At 55.7% G+C, this 19,667-nt stretch overlaps 1 protein-coding gene across 5 annotated transcripts in view; it reads left to right on the forward strand.

The window, feature by feature from the left end:
* SLC2A4RG (SLC2A4 regulator) overlaps positions 1-19,667 on the forward strand; it is a 47,354-nt gene that overhangs the window by 15,274 nt on the left and 12,413 nt on the right. For 4 of the 5 annotated variants that reach the window (XM_044985194.1, XM_044985197.1, XM_044985196.1 and 1 more), the window contains exons 3-5: positions 16,221-16,330; positions 17,290-17,537; positions 18,934-19,034. In XM_044985194.1, the coding sequence (XP_044841129.1) occupies positions 16,221-16,330; positions 17,290-17,537; positions 18,934-19,034 (459 nt within the window). The remainder of the gene's footprint in view (positions 1-16,220; positions 16,331-17,289; positions 17,538-18,933; positions 19,035-19,667) is intronic. The other variant, XM_044985195.1, reaches the window with a different exon arrangement.

Genomic DNA, 19,667 nt, shown 5'->3' on the forward strand with positions numbered 1-19,667 from the left:
TCCAGGCCAGTGGTTTGGGAGCTGATTGAAAAATGGTTCCTGCTGTTACCGGAGGTTGTTTCCCGTCTCGGGCGCTCTGCGTTCCTAGAATGCAGCATGTGCACACAGGCGTGCCCCGTAGGACACACTGTGCCAGTCTTCTTTTTGCACAATGGCCACGTGCGTTGAGTGTCTCTGAACTTAATCATCCCATGTTGTGTCTGTGGGAAGTGTGCAGAGGGGGTGGAGAAGGAGAATAGTCTAATGAGGGCCTGTTAAGGAATCGCTCTAGTAGTAAACAGCTTTGGTTGGCCTCGTGCCCACTTGGCTCCTCCCGGCCTTGCATGCTGTCCATCCGTGTTTTTCCAGCCCAGCTGTTTAGCTGAGCAGACTGCACAGGCCCAGAACTTTGCTCATGTGTGTTCTCACCCATGCATGCAAGGGAGAGCTCCTCGGACCCATCTCAAGGCGGTATATGCATCTGGGGTGGGACGGGCAGAGGGAGGATTTTGCTCTGTTTATACAAATGCACATGTGGCGGTAGAAAGCGGTCGGCAGCCTTCACAATGACCAGAGGTGGGATGTTCTAGCCACTCGGGATTTGCAGCTGCACATCTTGGAATCTAGACCAATCCAGACTCTTCCCCATCTGTAAACATTGGCTGCTGCTGCTGTTTAAAGGGCCTGATCTGTTTCCAATCCTGGAAGTTGGGTGGTGGCAGTCCCTGTTCCAAGATGTTCTGCACCTATTACTCCTGGAAAGAAAGTGAAAGAGGCGCTGGACTGTTACTTAACAGCTAGGATTCATCACCAGAGCCCAGTGCTATATATTTAAAAAATGCTTTCACTGCATCCAGGGGAGAGTGACTCCCAAGTATATTCGGAAGAGCTAAAGCAGAGAGACCCAACCCTTGCAGTCCATGCAGGAAGCTTGCCAGAAGCCCGTGGCAGTGTTTAATCTGTAGATAGTTACAGAAATGTGCCTGGATTGTCCGTTTGTATTGCTCCCCAGTGGGATTTATAATAAATTCGGCTGTTTGTTGTTTATAGATGCATAGCTTCCTAGCAGGGATTTTGGAGGTGTCTTGCTTTATCTTCCCTCGTTCTCTTTGGATACCTTTCTTCCTTGGTGCCCCTCATCTGTCGTTCCCACTGCCGGTGCTCTAGGATCTGCAGGCCGCCTGGTCTCCCCTTGCTGTCTGGGTATCTGAAGCATGGGTGTCCTTCCAGTTGCTCAGCTGTTCCTCCCTCCTTGTCGTCAGTGTAGATGTGGGGCCACATGTCCCAAAATGCCTTGGAGTGTCTCTTAGGAGCAAGGTGTTTGCTGGAGCCCAGGCACTGACTCAGACTGGTGCTAAGGATTGGATGTTTGGGTACGAAAGGTGAGATGTGGAAGGGGTGCTGGATGATGGACTTCAGGAAGGCTTGTGTTTAATCCAGGTAGCGCCTTGCTCCCTCGAGTGGGTGTTGAGGGATGGCTGAGCCGATTGCCTAGGCTATGATTGCACCAGCTGTTGTCACTGTTCCACCTTGGTGGTGAACGTGTCCCGGCAGCTGGCGAAGTGGCTGCGTCTCAGAGGAAGTCACAAGGCTGATTTGTTTTGTATGACACCACGTCAGTCTTGTCGGGGCTTTGCCTTTGGGGCTTCCCCTCTCCTCTGTATCTCCATTCTGCTTGGAGCCGCTCTAGCTGCAGATGCTCTTCTGTGGCGCCGCCGTTGTGCGCTTCTGAAGTGGGAAGGCAGGCGGGTGGGTAATAGGGTGGGTGAGTGTGCGTGAGTCAGGTGGCAGGGAGGCTGTTGCGTTTCCAGGGCTGTGTTATTTCATGCAGTGGCCCCCTTTCCTGCTGTCCTAGTCCTGAGTTATTGCTTTGCAAAAGACTTTCTCTCCTTGGGAGCGCTTGGTCTTGGTTGTTGCTTTCTTCCAGCTGGGGTTTTCCAGGCCATTGGAGCAGTGATGTGTTGGGGTTGAGGGTGGGTGGGAAGTTCACTGGAGACACAGAAGCGCTGATGAGGTGGTAGCTGTAGCTTAGCTTGGCATCTGTCCTCTGGGGCCATGGTGATTTCAGCCCAGCCCATGGGTAGAGCCTGAGCGCCTCGCCTGCTGCAGGGTGGATCGGAAAAGGAATACCTGCTCCTCCTGATCCCTGGAAGGCACAGCAGCAGGAGGGCTTTGTCCCTGACTCTCTGGGGGGAGCGGTCTTGGGGCCACATTCTGAGCTCTGTTTAAAGCTGGTCCATCTCTACTGACTACGGTAAGGGCTGTCCTTGAACTAGAAAGCGTCCTCCCTCCCAGACTGGTGGCTCTCATCAGCCGTGCCATGTTTCCACGAACCCTCCGCACACTTTAAACACTTCACTGCTGGAACCTGGGCCTCCTCACATGCAGCATCTTACTCTCTAGGTCCTTGCTCAACTGCCACCCTGAGTCTCTTCCTGTCTTTCCTGGTACCGAATCCATTGTCTGCCACATCCCGTCCTAGCTAGAGGCATAGGCAGCCTCGTGTCTGAGCTGCCTAAGCGTTACCATTTTAAGCCTGCACTCCTAAAGAAATGCTCCTCAGGACTTTAAACCTGAAATGTGACCATAGCTCTGATCTACTACATGCGGCTGGGGAATGGCCCCTGCACACTTAATAGTTCCTTTTAAATCAATTGCTCTGTTCCCTTTAAATATTTTTGGTTGGGGGGCCTCTGAGCAGTCTAATACCCACTGGCTCCTCCCCTTTTCTTCAGAAGCGGAATCCAGCCAGCAGAGGGCGCTCACATGAACTAACAAGTCCTATTTCCATTACTGCCATCAGTGGTGAGGTTGTTTGCAAAGACGTAAACATTACCGGGCCAGTGTTAGGGTGGCCAGCAGCCCGGTTTTTGACTGGACAGCCCGATCGAAAAGGGGACCTGACACTATCCGGTCACTGGAGGCGAGAAGGCGCTGGGCCATCACCCACACCAGCTCCTACTCAGCTGGGGCTGCCTCCTACCTGGCACAGGCAGCTGCAGCTCCCAGCCCTGGCTCCGCAGGCGAGTCCCTCCTGACCCAGGTCGGGGGGATGGGAGGGGAAAAGCAGTGAGCGATGGCGGGGGAAGGGGAAAAGAGGAGTGGGCAGGGGTGAGGCCTCGGGGAAGAGGTGGGGTAGGGGAGGTTCCCGCACTCCTGCTGGGGTGTCCATGTTTTAAATATTACCAGGTTGGCAACCCTGCTTGCCATGGTGGTTTCGTGCTTTATTGTTTTAAGAGGTAAAATTGTGAGAGTGTCTGGGCACAAACTTGCCCTAATTTAAATTAAACCAGTGCAAGCCCCTCATTTCAGTTCAGCTAAAACCTGTTCCTATCAACTTAGGCTAAACTGCAATAAACCCGGTTTAAACCAAAATGTGTGTGTCCACAGTGTCTTTTTTGCACTGGCTTGAACTAAATCAATTTAACATCACATCTTCAGTTAAACTGGTGCAACCTTATGTGGAGACTCTTGACGGAAATGATCCATTTGTTGGCCGAGAGGTTTTTATTGCGCCGGTGGCCCCCACTGAGATCAGGGCTCTGTTGTGCTAGGTGCTGTACAAACACATAGTAAGAGTCCCAACAAAGGATGGGGGGGGGGGATGGAGAGCAAAGTGACTTGCCCAGGGCCGTACAGCAGGTCAGTGGCAGGAATAGAACCCAGTCTCCTGACCCTCAGTCCCGTGCTCTGTCTATTAGACTGCACTTCCTCTCAGGCTGTACTGTTGTGCCGTTATCAAAGGAGCTGTGATTTTTTGTGTGTGCGCGCGCTGATTTGCTGGAAGCGCTGCCATGCCCAGATGTGTGGCTCCTGGCGAAGATGTAGATTTTTGCCCTCGGCACCATGTAGCGGTTGGCTTCTGCTGCTGTGAGACGTAGGATGGTGTTCGCTTCACTGGGACTTCAACGCTTCCGATGCAGCCCTACTGATCGCGACATAGCTTAGTGCTTGGGTTGCTCACATGGCTGCAGCCTCCTGTCTCAGAGAGGGGTTTGGAGTGGGGATGAGTTAAATCTCTCCTCCTACCCCATCTTTCTCCACCTCCTACTCGTTCTCTGCTGGGCCAGTCTGACGGAGGCGCCCTGAGAAGATGGGGAGGGCCGTACAGAGCAGTGCTGGGGGCGAGAGCCGTGGGAGGGAGGGGGTAGAGAGTACATCTGGCCCTTGGTGGGGTGAGGAGCCCAGGAGTGGCCTTGCCAGAGCAGAGATCCCCAGCTCGACGGCGACTCTAGCCCTGGCTTGCTGGTTCTCCCAGGCCCTCGCAGCTGAGCCTGCCGACTGCTTCCCTGCTGGGCTGGACAGCAAGCTCCGCGTTGCTGGGCCTTGGTTCCCGCTCCGGCTCTCGGGCCATGTTCTCTCGTGCACGCTCCCTGGGCTGGAGCTGCAGCTGCTGAGTTGACTAATTCTGGCTCCACGACCTCTGGGCCAAGAGCAGCCACAGGAAGAGGAGGAGGAGTCCGGGGTGGGGGTGGGGGTGGCTAGCAAGGGGCTGGACCGGGGGCGGGCCTCCTTGCACTAAGCTGCCAAACTAGTTGGCAACTGCCTTCCCATTGGCTCTTCTGTCGCCATGGAGACGGCGATTGGCCATGTTTTTGAGAGGGAGGGGCCTGCCTTAATTGCAATTGTTTGTTTATATTTTAAAAAAAAAAAAACCCTCAAGCCCTGTGCACCGTATGCTCTCTGATAACCGGCTGCTTGGGGCCTGCGGTTTGTGTGAATAAAGCTTGGTGCTTCCCTCCCTCCCTCCCTCCCCAGCCAGAACAAGTGCAGCAGCGTTTCCGAGAAGGCCAATCATTCAGTTTGGCCCCAAATACAGATCTAGTCACCAACTGGGACCCGGCCCCCTCGGCATGGATCTTTATGTAGACGTATCGTTTTAGTCCAGCAGGGGGGTGAGGAGGAGTTGTTTTTTAAACAAATAACTGTTCCGCTGTGCTGTTTGTAACCCAAACACTGCGGCACCCAGTGCCTGATAGAGAAACTGGCTATAACCAAAACTTGTCGTTATTATTGGCGTTGAAAGAGTTGCAGGAGGGATTGGGGCGGGGGGAACAAACAGCATAACTACTGAAAAGTTGACCTTTTTTAAGAGAATTTTTTCCCCACTTCCTGATCTGTGGGGGTGTTGAGAAGAGAAGGAAGGAGACTGCTTGCTTCCTATGCATACTTCAAAATGGCAGGGTCCCTTTGTGGAGGTGACCTCCAAAGGAGTTTTTAGAGATTGGATTTTTGCCTTTCTGTGATGGCTTATGAAGGGTGTATTGTGAGCGTGAGGATTGTCAGACCTGCTCATTCCTGGCTGTGCTGGCTCTTCGGTTTTCCATGAAACTTGGGATGTTGAATCTTTAACACAGACATCTTTTCTCCCACATGTTTATTAATAGCTGTAAACAAAAATGGAGTCTTTAGGCTAAGCACCTAAGTTGAATATGTTACACTGGTGAAAACTTTACTAATGTAGACTGGGTTTAACTCCTCTGACCAGCTGTAGAGAGCAGAAGGGCGTTCCAATTTCTTGGAATGACAGTGGTTCACAGACTTTAGGGCCAGAAAAGGAGCTACCGTGATTATCGATGTCCAAACCTTTATTGATTCATTTTCCACTATCTTCCAAAAAAAAAAAAGTTTGAAGCACGCAAATTTCTCCTTTTTGTGCCCATTTATTTTAAGCCTTAATATGTATAATTTAAGTATTTCTGGACTCCATAGTAAAACAAATTCCTAAGGAAGCCTGACAGGTTAGATTATAGCATCCTTTTTAAACATCCTGGTTTTAGACAACACATCAAAAACCAGAATGAAACTGCTCTGCTTATTTCTTTTGAGCTACTCAGATTGCAAGAAACAATTTACCTACGTCATGATGTCTCGTAATGTGTCGGTTCATGCTGCTGAGCTACGCTCCGTGGCTTGACTGGTTAATTTTGTTTGATTTTTAATTTTGCCGTTGCTGCTCGTTCTTATCTGAACTAGTCACGCTGGACATGAGCCAAAGGGCGCTTTGCTGCTTTTCTTACAAAACTTGCATCTAAAAAGGCTGGGTGTTTTCAGAACAAACACGGGAAAACAAGTGCCGTTCTGCAGAAGGTATGTGTAACGGGGGGGCAGGGGGGGTCAAGGAAGTGGGTGAATCTTGGCTTGAAAGTGGGGGCTTCATCAGCTTCTTGCTCCTTAACAGTTCCAGACTCTGGATACTCCAGTGCCTGGCAAACTGAACCACAGCTTCCCCTGCTGGGAGGAGGCCTAAATAGCAACCAGCCGGCTGCTCCACAGTTAGAGAGCCAGGAGGCTCTTATCCAGTGGACCCGACTGGCCACCCTCGTCCCCTACAATTTCCCTGCAAAGCCAAGAGGGAACTCTCCATGCTCCTTGCAGGGTCTAGGCTGCAGCCTCTGCAGACCTGGGAGTGCAGAGGGAGTTCCTGCTCCGCAGCAGTTTCCTGTATTTCGGTCAGGGCTCCCCAGCGCTGCTGATTTTGCAGCCGCTCTGAACGGACCCTGTATGAATGTGCCTCTCTTTGGATGAGAGGAACTGTGTTGGCGTGATACGGAACGTCACCGTTTCGCTTCAGTGGTTGGAGCGGTGTGACTTGGTGCCAGCCATAGCCAGCTGTGCCCTGCTTGAGAGTACAGCGCAGCCACATTGCGTAGCACACTGCTAAATCAAATTACTGTGCCAGCCTGGTCCCAGAGTGTGTGTACCCCCTCCTGGCTGAAAACAGGAAAGGGAGCATTTTACAGCTCAGGTACTTTCTGATGCGCTGCAGAACATATGACGGCTGTTGCGTAACACAGGCCAGAGAACTTCACCCACTGATTCTTGTATGGAGCCCAACAACTTGTGGTTGAACTAAAATATCTACTTCTCAAACCCTCAGAAGATCTGAATTTAAATTTTTTTTTAAGGCAATTCTCCCCCCCCCCCCATATTATTAGCACTCTGGATGCATGAGTCTAATCTCTCCCCACACAGCTCACTTTTAAACTTCAAGACTTCGGATCTACTGTTGCATAACCTCCCCCACTGTCTCACTTCTTTCTCTCTCTGCTGAACACCCACCAGCTCTGCTTCTGAGAGTAGAATTTCATGCACCCTCTCACTCAAGGGGCTTTGCTTCAAGAAATAAACTAAATCCAGTTGTCCTCAGAGTTTTATATTCTGGTTGTCGGAGCTGCACCCTTCCTCCCATACTGTAGCCCATGTCTGAAATCTTAGAGCTAATGAGAAACACGCATTATTCTTGCAGTGGTATTCTAGGGACTTTTCAGACTTGGTTACTGTCTAATCGTGGCCGTGCAGGTATCCACTCCACTCCACCCCAAAGCACTTGCTGACATGACTGTTGAAATGCAGCCATCTCTGGGGTGCAGCCAGTGAACACATCAGTGCAGAAGAGGGTGTTTTTATTTATTTATTTATTTAAACCAAAGAGACTGCCTTTAATTTTCAGTCATTTTCTGGCTTCAGACAGTCCTAGTCATAAGTAAATTACTTGCAGGGTAGGGCTCATAGAAAGGGGGAGTCTGAATGAGCAGGATGCTGTGTTTAGGGATGCTGAAATGGCTGAGTGCCCTGAACTGTGAGCTCTTCGGTGGAGAGAGAAGGGCTTACCCACCACTGAAGTGCAGCCACCTCTGGTGTGAACTACAGTAACAGTTCAGTGGCACCCAGCATCACTAAGAAATAGTAAAGCAGATGCTGAATCTGTTGACACTGCAGGGGGATTGTGATTGCTAGAGTTGGAATGGTGCAGAGGGGTGTCCTTTGGATCTCATATGGCCACAAATGCTCAGGACTTTGTTTTTTAAGTCTCAGCTGAAAGAGGGTTCTACTGTTGGTGCAGTACCAACTATAATTGAAGAGTGTCTCCTACTGAGTCACCCACACTATTCTGGTGTGTGCAGGTAGGTTGCCTCTCCTAGTACTGCACCAGGCATATGCTGCTTAGCTTGAGATGCCTACCAGGAAACCACTGGCTGTTGTATATTTGATTAAAATGGTCTCGTTTATTTTTGGACTGGCTAAGATTGACCTCTGAGTAGACTCTGTATATAGCTGTATCCCTTTGCCCCAGCCAGTAACTGTGAGCTGGGCTCGAAACAGCTAATCACAAGTGAGGGGTATCTTCCTACGCTTGTTCCGTTTAGCCAAAGATATGCGATAGAGCTCCATCATGCAGACTTTTCTCTCCCCCACCAAGCTCCCTGCAGCTGCAGCACCACTATCCAACTGCTCCCCAATCCAGGCGGTAGCATTGCACAATTCTGTGGTTAAACCATTAATCCTGTTCCAACATGATGCTCTGTCTGGCCAGATTCTCCCCTCTAATGGCCTGCACATCTGCTCGGTGAATGTGGGGCACTGGGAACGTTAGCCCAGAAGAGCCCAGAGCGCTGGCTTTGGGACTTTCAATGCGATGCTTGTGTTTTCCCAGTAGAGTTCCAGAGAGGCCATAAATCTCTTCCCAGGCCTCTCCCATCCTCCTTGTTGTTGGCTGAGGTGATGGTGGCAAGAGAGAGGCTAGAACTAACGGAAGACGCTCTTTGCTCTTGGCACTAGGGAGGTTTGACTAGAATCTCTCCTACCCAAGAGTTCCAAGGTGCTTCCCAGGCATTGGTATCCGGGCCTTGCTCGTGTGGAAACCCGCTGATGGAGGGTGGGATGGGGAGTCACATGAATGGGGGCTGCCATGATCCTGAGAGCTGAGTTGTATCATTTCTCATGACCTGATGGCATGGATTTGAGATCAGATTCCCAGCTGGCCTGCCGGGGACAGCAGCACAGATGCTCCGTGCTTACATATAAGGATAACAGGCAGCGGGTGAAAACACTCCAGAGAACAGAAAGGTCTACCAGTGTCCCACATAAGGAACGCTTGGATTAGTGGTAGCTGCAGTGTCTTCATGCTGTTCCAGCATCCACTGGCCGCCCCTGCCCAGATCCCCTAAATTCCTGAAAGGGATCCTGCAATGGACCGAGCGGAGCTGGGATCAGGAGATTAATGAGGGGATTGAGATGGGTTGCTGTAAATCTTCCCAGTTCTCTCCTTTCTCCCTGCGAGTGCGTAGCCTGCCCATGCCATCCGTGTGTGTCCAGCTCCCGGCTGCAGAGCACCAGCCCGATGACGCCCAGGAGGCGGGAAGCTCGCAGTGCTGTGGGAGGGACAGGATGGCAGGCAGCAGCAAACTCTGTGCGCACTTGGCAGCGCTTTGGCAAACGTTGGGGATTGGGAAACCGGAGCAACCCTGCTAAATATTAACCCAGGAGCAGAAAATGCTGCACTGTTCATCACGCTGCCGTGAGTCGGGCTGGGGAGAGTCATGACCTGCGCAGGAGCCCCACGACTGTCCCTGTTGCTCTCTTCCCCCAGCCCACTGCCCCCATCGGCCAGTTTGCCAGACCCATCTCCTCTGTCCTTCCTTTCCCTGAATGTCTCTGTCCCGTGCTCTGGCCTGGCCTCCCTAACATCACAGCTGCCTCCTCGGAGTGGCGTGCGCCGCAGTCCAGGGCGCAGCACTGCTGACTAGCTGCCGCTCTAGCCGTTCCCGCTGTGCTTTGTTGCAGGGGGTGATGAGAAGGGGAGGGGACCCTCGGCTGCCTGCTCATGGCCTCCGGGGGGAGGAGCTGCTGGGTAAGCCTTGCCCTCTGTCTGCAGCCCTGGTTCCGAGTGCCAGTGGGGCCAGCGTGCGGCTGTCACTGCAATTGAGCGGCACTTGGCTGGCAGGCGCGCTGGCAGGGCTGCTGTGAAGCCAAGTGCCTCAAAGAGGCCCAGCTGCTGTACGAATCCGCAGCGTGCAGGGATCCTGCAGGGTGGGGAACGCCTCCTGTAGACGGGGCTGCAGCTTGTAGGGCTCTGGGGTGTCTCAGGAGCTCTGCATTCACCGGCGGAAATAGAAAACAACAAACCGTGGAGGCTCCGGCTCTCCAAGTCTCTTCCCTCGGGGCTGGCCTGGCCTGCACTCCAGACGTTTGGCCGTGCGGTGGAGTCAGTTCAGCTTTGTGATCGTGCGTCCCAATGAATCCAGATTCGGGCCCCTGAGCGAAGGGCTTCTTGAGTTCTTGTCTTGGCACGACACGCAGTAAAAGATTTTCGTGTTTTCGTTTGTCTTGCTGGCTCTTCGTTCCTCCTCTTCCCCCTGCTCTCTCCCCCCCTCCCCCTCTGGTTTATTTCAAGACAGGAAGAAACCATTTTAAAGTAGCTCTTCAGGAGAAGCTGCCCATCTCTCTTGCTGTTTTTGCTGCCACAATTGGCTGGCCTGGCACTGTGCCATCCAATCACCGCAGACCCCCCCCCCCCCCCCGCCTTGGGGAATGATTCATTGACCACCATGTTCGTTTAAACTCCTGGCGGTCATTGGTGCAAGGGGAGGTGGGGTGTGTGCCTGGTGGGAAGGGGCTGGGGAATGGTGACTTCTCTCATTCCTCCCCTGATTCATGACTTCGTGTGTCAGGCAGAATGCCCCCTCCCAGGCTCCAGTGTACCCCTCCGACTTCCTGCAGCAGGAGGACAAAGCCGTGTTGCTCCCTGTGCAAAGTCAAATTGCCAAACACTGGCTCCGGGGCCAGTTGCAGGCTGAGGAAGGGCAGGTGTGCAAACGTAAGGCCAATGTGGTGATTGCACAATCGAGGCCGTCTCTGTGGCTGGGAAAGCCGAGCTCTGCTTCACCGCCGGGAGCTAGAGCTGGTGCCGGCACTCGGGGAGGGAGGTGGGACGCTGCTGGGTTTGTCTGTGCCATGTGGGTTACGTGCTAGTCCAGGCCGTGCAGCAGCCAGCATTGAATGTTCATATTTGTGCTCCGGGTTTGAGGGAGTGGGTGGGTGGGGAGGTGGGCTTGGTGAAGCCTAGAAGGTTAATGGAGTGTCAGTGCCTCTTGCACGCCAGCGCCCCGCTCTCTGCACTGAGGCTTTGGCTACACTTACACTTCAAAGCGCTGCCGCGGCAGCGCTTTGAAGCGCTAAGTGTAGTCAAAGCGCCAGCGCTGGGAGAGCTCTCTCAGCGCTGTCCGTACTCCACCTCCCTGTGGGGAATAACGGACAGCGCTGGGAGCCGCGCTCCCAGCGCTGGGGCTTTGACCACACTGGCGCTTTGCAGTGCCGCAATTTGCAGCGCTGGAGAGGGTGTGTTTTCACACCCTGCTGCAGCGCTGCAAATTTGTAAGTGTAGCCAAGCCCTGAGACTCTAAATCCCAGACCTGCCGGAGGCCGGTACCGGCTCTGAAGAGCTGGGTTGAAACGCGGCTGGTTCAGTGGATTTTGTGCTCTCCACCTACTCCCTTGGTGGCAGCAGGTGCCCGAGTCGTCTGGAGACAATAGCGGAGGTGGAGTAGTGGAATGACGCGGGTCTCGCAGGGAGACAAGAGTGCTGTGCCTGTCTGGGCCACATTAACCCGTGGCCCAGGGAAGGCAGTGGCTAGCCAGACGGATACCAGCTGAATTCCAAGGATATCAAAGCTTAGCAGATGGTCACAGGGATCCAATAGGTGGGACATCACAATTCCGGCGGCTTTGTCTCCTAGGCAGTCTCCAGAGATACACCCAGGCCATTTGGGCAAGCGTCTGACCAAATCCATTCCCTGCCATTGCAGGGCTTGAGCCATTGGTGCGCCTCCGCCCACCAGGGGCACGTGGTGTTTTGTTTCTGGGGGGATGTTGCACTCTAGTGTACTCCTGGTTATTGGGCTCAGTGCACTGTGATGGGCAGGGGTCGGCCTTGATGATCGGGTGGTCTCTGCTGACCTTAACTCAGACTCTAGGTCCTCTTTGTATGCTAGGACGGCGATGCTCTGGTATAAGCCTTGTGCATGAATGAGGAGAAGTGGCGGCTTCTGGGGATAGTGGAGGGCTGTGAAAATGTGGTTTAATGGGGTTAGGCATCAGGTTGCTGGGAAAATGCTCTCTCCCTTGGAGTTGAAGGCTAGGAAAGCTAAGCCCCTGAAGCCAAAGGCAAGGTTGATCCTGGTAGTTTGTGCTGACAAGCCGTGCTCCAGCGTGGTTGCTGGTGTGTACCAAAGATGGCTGCTCCCTCTGATGTGGGGAAACTCCAGGGATCAATCCAGCCTGGAGCTCCTTGCTGGAATTCGGAAGGAGTCCACAGGGTGAGGGGGGTGTGGGGAGCCGAGTGAGGGAGTGCAACATTTGGCACAGAAAGAACTACCCAAGAAATTCTAGTCCCCTACATGTGCTATAGATACACCAGTCTGGCCAACTCCTGCTGTTGGATATTCATTACGGGGAGACAGGAGGAGGGTGGGCTGTGGAGTTTGGGTTTTTGTGTGTGTTTTATTTCCCCCCAGAAGCTGAGGGCCCGGGAAAGCGGGCAGGGGCGTCCTGGCGTGATGCCCTCGGCCAAGTGCTGAGAAGGTAGTGGGCAGCACGCTCAGCCAGGCCGCGTGGGCTCGGCGCTCTCCTCTGGGACGCAGGAACAAGCCAGCGTCTCTGGACACAAGTCAGGGAGACTGTGTGTGTCTGCGGGAGTGTGTTGGATTGTGGATCCTACCCCACTCCGCCCAAGGAGTCCGATCCCCTCATAGGCAGAGCGCTGGTATAGCGAGAGCAGGTGATGGTCGCAGGCTCGGCAGGCTCGAGAGCAATCGAGCCCCATCGCGGAGGGAACCCCACGTGCTGACCTATGTCTGGGATGGCCTGAAGCCACACAAAGCTGAGGAGTGTCAGAGTGGCCTCCTGGGCTGAAGAATGGCGGGGAAGGGAGATGCTGACCAGCAGGAGGTGCCATCTCCAGCAGGAAGAGCTGGGCTTCAGAGAGTGTGATTTAATTTCTTTTATTTTTTGGGAATTTAGTTGTTTTGTTTTAGCCATTAAAATGTTGTTTTATTTTTTATGCTAATAAAATACTTCCCCTGCCTGTCTCTGTGGTACAGATAACCAGGATCTATACCCCTTGGGTGATAAGGCATTATTTCATGCCTTGAGGCACTCACCAGTCCCCACTACAGTTAGCCACCCCAAAATCGCCTGGACAGTTCCTTAGGCTTCTCCCCTTGAAATGTACCCAGTACTGCAGCCCCCCTGTAACCTCCACTTCTCCAACCCCACTCAGTGCCACAAACCCCATGGATTGTCTCAGCCCCAACTGCTTCCTTTAGTCCCCTCAATAGCTCCAGGGACTCCTCCCTGGATGCCCCATTGCCCTATCTCTATTCCTGTCCCCCTGCATCCCCCCACTTGCCTGCCTCTCCTGGGTTTTCCAGGGTAAGCCTGCCCTGCCGCTCCTGTCCCACCGGCCTGGGCCCAGCTTGGTTGTGACCTGGGGCATGGTCAGGGTTGGCCCTGCTGCCCGTCCCTCACAATGCCATGGCCAGGCCAAACTTAAGAATTTGACCCTGTGGCTTGGGTCCCCACTTGCTCAGATTTGGCCTGGCCATCTCCCAGCCATAAGGGATGGGCCAAACCTGAGCAGTGCAGCGAATCCTGTGGGCCAGGTCACAGCGCCCGGAGCGAGGAGCCAGCCCCACGGGATGGGAGACGCCGCTGCAGGGCGAGTGATTTGCTTTGTCGTACGTTGTGTTCTGTCACGTGTGCGATGTACACAGAGCCTGGGCGTGACTTTTCCACCCCTAGAAAAGCAGAGGCCAGAGCTTTCCAGCCGCTCTATCACCCCATGATGCCGCTTCTGGCTCTCAGCTGGTGATGCCCGGCAGGGGTTGCTGGCTTGCACCTGGCATGTATGGACTAGCGCCCATGACCCACCCTTGCTGCCTGGAGCTCAGCAGGCCCTGCCAGCCTCCCGTCTCTGGGCTGAGAACCACTTGTCCCTTCACAGAGAGCCAGTGTTTCCAGGCCCTTGGGCAGCAGAGTAGACTCGCCAAGCCAGCGCTGGGCTGTCAGCCAGTGGGGGTGGGGGAGTGATCCAGCACCAGGGCTCCTGAGTATTCATCCTGGCTCTGCCACTGGCTCATTGTGTCTCCTTGGGCAAGTCACTTAATCCCTCTGTGCCTTAGTTTCCCTAGAGGGGAGGAGGATGGCTGCCTGCCTAAGCTGGGGAGGGGAGTTGTGGGGATAATTAGTTGGCTGGCAGAGTATTATCATGCACGGAGGTGAACCAGGTGTTTCAAGTGACCCCAGAGGGGAGCGATTTCCCCCCTTACAGCCTCTCCTGAGATGCTGCTCCCCTGCCCTCGCTGAACAACCAGAGCCAAGAGCCCTCGCTCCCCTCCCCGGCTGGAGACTGTCTCCCCTGCTCTGCTCATTCGGCATGGCCAGCCCCCGCCCGTGGTTTTCTCGGTTAGACATTGACCCAGATAAAGTGCTTGGCAGTCAGAGGCCCTGTGTGCAATTCCCCCCCTCCTCCCCCCAGCTCTGGGCTGCTGCCTGGGTCTGGTGGATCACGTGGTGCAGACTGGGGGGAGGGAGGGGGTGAATCATTCTGGCTTTTAAAGGGACTGCAGCCGCTGAAGTGCGCGGGGGGTGGGGGCAGGCTGGTGCTGGGGATTTCTCCGAAGGGGGGCTCTCGCCCTGGCTGCCTGTGACACCCCTCGTTCCATTAGGGCTCACTTCTCTTCCTTCCACTGTTTACCTGCCAGTGATCGAAGAAGGCGCTTTGCTCACTGCCAGACCGTCTTTGGTTCCTCCGTCCTGCACCCTAAGGCAGCCGCTCTGCTAGGTGGGGTGGGGGTGGGGGGCTGCCCAAGGGATCGTACAGGCACTCTTCTCCCTCCAGGGCACCTCAGCTCCTGCCGGCCCAGGATGCACAAACCTGTGGTTCGCCCCTGCCACACGGCAGCTGGTCACGCCACAAGGCTGGCTTGCAGCTTATGGTGCGCTTTGCAGTTGTGTGCTGTCCAGCGCTCTAGACCCTTCCTTAGAGGGGTGAGCAGTCGCTCCTTGTCCTCCTGCTGCCGTGCTCGTCTCAGGCTTGGGGAGACGCTCCAGCAGCTGGTCTGCCAGCGGGGCAGCGTGCCCGGGCGTCGGGTCTCAGTGTAACGCTCTGCTTGGGTCAGAGGGCAGCGTCGGGGGGAGACAGCCTGTGCATTGGAAGCCTGTTGGCTGCAGGAATCCAGTTGACTTGGGACTCTTCCTTCGTCCCTTTGCTTTTCTGTTAGTGGCTCAGGGATGCTCCTTCCTGGCTGCAGGCTGCCCCCTCCGGCGGCAGCTGTTCTCCTCTCTGTGTGCACGTGTAAACACCGGTGCCTGTACCCAGGTGCAGAGCACGACGCGCCAAGGCAATGGCCTTGGTTTTGCTGCCCCAGGCAGGTTTAGAGCCGGCTCATGACAGCCAGGGCAGATACGGTGCTGAGAGCCGCCCTGCCCCCGGGGTGACCACTCTGGAGCCCAGAGCACTGGGTTTGGGGCAGGCCACATGAAGGGAATGAGCCACGCCTTCAGCAGGAGGGAGGGGCGTCAGCGAGAGGGTTGGGGGGGAGCCCCCCTGCCCAAAGTGGCTCTTCGGGGTATGATACGATCCAGCCTGCATGGCTGGTGTTGGCTCAAACAGACCTGAAGCGGAATCATAGAATCTCAGGGTTGGAAGGGACCTCAGGAGGTATCTAGTCCAACCCCCTGCTCAAAGCAGGACCAACCCCCAACTAAATCATCCCAGCCAGGGCTTCATCAAGCCGGGCCTTAAAAACCTCTAAGGAAGGAGATTCCACCACTTCCCTAGGGAACCCAGTCCAGTGCTACACCATCCTCCTAGGGAAAAAGTTCTTCCTAATGTCCAACCTAAACCTCCCCCACTGCAAGTTGAGCCCATTACTCCTTGTTCTGTCATCTGCTACCACTGAGAACAGCCGAGCTCCATCCTCTTTGAAACCCCCTTTCAGGTAGTTGAAAGCAGCTATCAAATCCCCCCCTCATTCTTCATTGAATGAATGTGGGAGTCACAATCTCGCCCCTGTCCCCTGCGTGTGGCTAGTGGCAGCCACAGAAGCCTGGATTGGGAGTGGGAATCAAATGGGGTGTAAGGCGCCTTTGCCCTCCGGGTGGCTGGTTCAGCCGGCAGCGACTGGAGATGGTTGCCAGGTGCTGGGCGCGCAGTGGCCTGTGGGAATGGTGTTGAGAGGGGCCTGCAGACGGGTGTCTGCCCTGATGGGGTGTCTCAGCAGACTTCTCGGTGGACTGATGGTCGGTTCGTCTCGCCCCGGGCTGGGGCCAGATGTCAGGGTGGCGTGTGGGCATCCGCTTGCCCCGCTGCTGCTCTGGGGCGCTTGGCGGAGTTACGGCCAGAGAATTTCTAAGCTGGATCTAACCGCTGTGTTCTCCGTTTTCTGTCTGTCTTTCAGAAAGCTGTCGGGCAAGGCGGGGATAGACGAGGTCATGGCAGCCGCAGTTCTCACCAGCCTGTCCACTAGCCCTCTAGTGCTTGGCAACCCGCCTGGCACCCTCAGCCCAGGTACTGATGGGATGCTGAGCCCCGAGATGGGCAAGGCAGAATTGCTAACGGGGGCGTCGGGCCATGTGCTGCTCTCGGTTACGCCTCTGTAAATCCTGCATGATGTAGGGAATTCAGGGTCCCGAGTCCCCTCGTAGGAGCTTAGGAACTGGCAGACTAGGTCAGCCCTGAGGTCCATCTAGTCTGTGTCCCGGTGCCAGCTGCTGTCAGGGACAGATGCTTCGGAGGAAGGTGTAAGAGCCCTGCTGCAGCAGATGGGCGATAATCTGCCCCGCTCCGCACGAAATCTCATCCTCGTTTCCAATAGAGATTGGCTTAATAATGGGAGGCAGCGTGGCCTAACCCAAGAGCACTGGACTCAGGAGACGCAAGTTCTATTCCTGGCTCAGCCACTGGCCTGCTGGGTGACCTTGGGCAAGTCACTGCCCTCCCTCTGCCTCAGTTTCCCCATTTGTTACATGGGGATACCAATACTGGCCTCTCTGTCACGTGCTCTGAGGTCTGCTGATGAAGGGCACTATAGGAACTGCCACTGGAGGCAGTGCTCCTAGCCAGGGCTCTGGGACCTCCTCACGTCACCACGCCACATGTAACAAAGAGCGGAGGTGGGGGGTGTTGAGTTTGGGTCTTTATGGCTCGAGGCTCCCATCAAGCACGGCAGCCCCTGCTGTAAAAAGCCCACTTGCGGGAGCAGACAAACCTACCTGCCTCTGCTGCAGGAGTTGTGCCGGTGGAGAAACCTGCCCTGCTGGCGCATGAAAGCTCAGGCTGGGCACAGCGCTTGCTGCCCGGGAGGTTCACCCCTGGGCTGGCTCTGCCCGTGGGATTCCCAGAGCTCTGCTCAGAAGGTGCTTTATCTGCCGGAGCACTGGAAGGGGCTGACGTCTGCGTGTCCAGGGGCTGAGCCCCGCCCCCAGTGGGTGACCAGTGGGCGATTGAATTCCTCTCCCCGCACACAGCAGAGCTCAGCTGCGAGGCCTGGAAGGAGGGTCCCGCCATGTCCTCCAGCTACAGCAGCAGCAGCAACAACAGCGGGGACTGGAACTGGGACCTGCCAAGCGACCGCTCCACCCCTTCCACCCCGTCGCCGCCGCTATCCACCGACGTGGCCAAGAGCTTCCTGCCGGCCCCCCAGCTGGACGACGGCATCGAGGAGACTGAAGCGACCCACTTCCTCTTCGGAGACCCCATTCCCAGGAAGAGGAAGGTGCGGAGGGCGGGAGCTGGAACAGTGGGGCTGCCTGGGGTTGCTCAGGGTGCAGGGCCGGTCCAAGAAGGTGGTTGGGGGGAGAGTCCCCGGGACCGGCAGAGCAGTGGTCCCCAAACTTTTCACGGTCCCATCCTGCCCCTGTTGCGCCGCACCCCGGGAACCAGGCTGGGAGTGAGGCCACGGCTCAGGGGAGGGGTGAGGAGGGCACGGACAGGGGTAAGGGGGCCAAGGCTGGGGGTGGGGCTGGGAGCAGAGCCGTGGTGGGGGCGGAGCCATGGCTGGGGGCGGGGCCGGAGCAGGGATGGAGGCGAAGTGGACTCACTGAAATGACGAGAAAGGGGCCTCTCTGTAGGCAGGAGACAAATAATCAACTTGCTCCTCCTCTGCTCCTCGTCCACACGCCCTCCCTGCCAGGCTGGGGAGGAGAGCTGGGCATTGCTCTCTGCCAGGCTGGGGAGGAGAGCTGGGCATTGTGCTGTGCCTTAAAGGCTGACCGGACTCGCTTTTTGGGACGAGCTTGGGGAGCGGGTTGCAGGGCCGAGGGGCGCTCCCGGTGGGGGCTGAATTATACGGTATCAGCGACGGGCTGTTGACTCTGACTCTCCAGCCAAGCCTGTAATAGAACTTCAGAGTCCAGCGCCCTGCATGGCACGTGGGAGCGAACAGGAAGCCGGAGGAGTTTGAACTGTGTCCCTGCAGCGAGCGGGGCTTTCCCCACGCAGCCCCTCTTCTAGCACCAGGGCTTAATTTATGCCAGCTCATAGCCCCGGCACCTCTGGGCCTGGCAGTTCAGAGCCCCCTGGCACCTCTGGGCCTGGCAGTTCAGAGCCCCCCAGCACCTCTGGGCCTGGCAGTTCAGAGCCCCCCCGGCACCTCTGGGCCTGGCAGTTCAGAGCCCCCCGGCACCTCTGGGCCTGGCAGTTCAGAGCCCCCCCGGCACCTCTGGGCCTGGCAGTTCAGAGCCCCCCAGCACTTCTGGGCTTGCGGCATCAGTTATGAATGTAAAAAAATTACTTGAGCCCTGGCACGTCTTTCATTACAAATTAAGCCCTGCCTAGCACCTTTCCTCTGGGCACCCCAGCTGCTTTAAGACAGGAGATAATGCCCCAAACTCCCCCCAGAGAGGGGAGCGTAACTGTGCCCATGTTACAGTTGGGGGAGCGGTTCAGGAGCTCCCCCAAGTCAGAGGGACCTGGTGACATGGGCAGTTCTCACTGTTCCCTGCTCCAGCCACTGGACCACATTCCCTCCCCACGCACACTCAGCCCAGCCTGTGGGAGTAAGAGCCTTGGCCCCCTTTCCAGGTGGGGGTCTGAGCCCCGGGGAGCGGGGCTGCCTGGGCCTGAGTGGGAGCCGTGGTCCTCATTCATTCTGTCTCCCTTTCCTTCCCAAGAACTCCACCAAGGTGATGTTCAAGTGCTTGTGGAAAAGCTGTGGCAAGGTTCTGAGCAGCTCCTCGGGGATGCAGAAGCACATCCGAACCGTCCACCTTGGGTAGGCGTGAGGGTGCGCTGGGTCCTGCAGTGCTCCGGGCGGTACCAGCAGCCGGAGGAGGGCTGGGAAGGAAGGAATTACATCCTATGGGCAGGGCAGGCTCTGCCAAAGCTCCTCCCCCAATTTTTTTCCCCCATGTCTCTTGCATCCATGTTTGGTTGCTTCCAGGTTACTTCTCCCTTCCTCACCTCCCCCTCTCCTGCCTTTACATCTGCCATTCAGGAAGCCTTGCATTGCAGCCTCCTGTCTTGGAGTCCATCCGCTCCATCCCGTCCCTTAATCAGCCCGAGAGATCACTGAGCAATCCCCTTCCAGCCCATATCAGTGGGGTGAGCTGGGCGTGGAATCCCTCTGCCTCTCCCGCGTTGTTGGATAGGATGGGCGTGCCGCAGCGAGCAGGGTCCTTGTTGTACGAAGGCCATAGGTGGTCCCAATTGGGGGTTTTTGGAGTGATGGCAATGATTGGGGTCGGTGGTTTCTGGTTCTGCTTCTCTAGCAGGTCCAGTTTGCGTTTTCTCTCTTTCCCTCTCTTTGCTCTTTCCTTCTCCTCCATGGCCAGTTCCTTTAGTACCAAGATTCTCTGGTGCTCTCGTTCTTTTTCTGTAACCTGCAGTCTAAAAAGCTCCAGCTTTG

Source organism: Mauremys mutica, chromosome 13 (genome assembly GCF_020497125.1).
Source record: "Mauremys mutica isolate MM-2020 ecotype Southern chromosome 13, ASM2049712v1, whole genome shotgun sequence".
Classification (NCBI taxonomy): Eukaryota; Metazoa; Chordata; order Testudines; family Geoemydidae; genus Mauremys; species Mauremys mutica.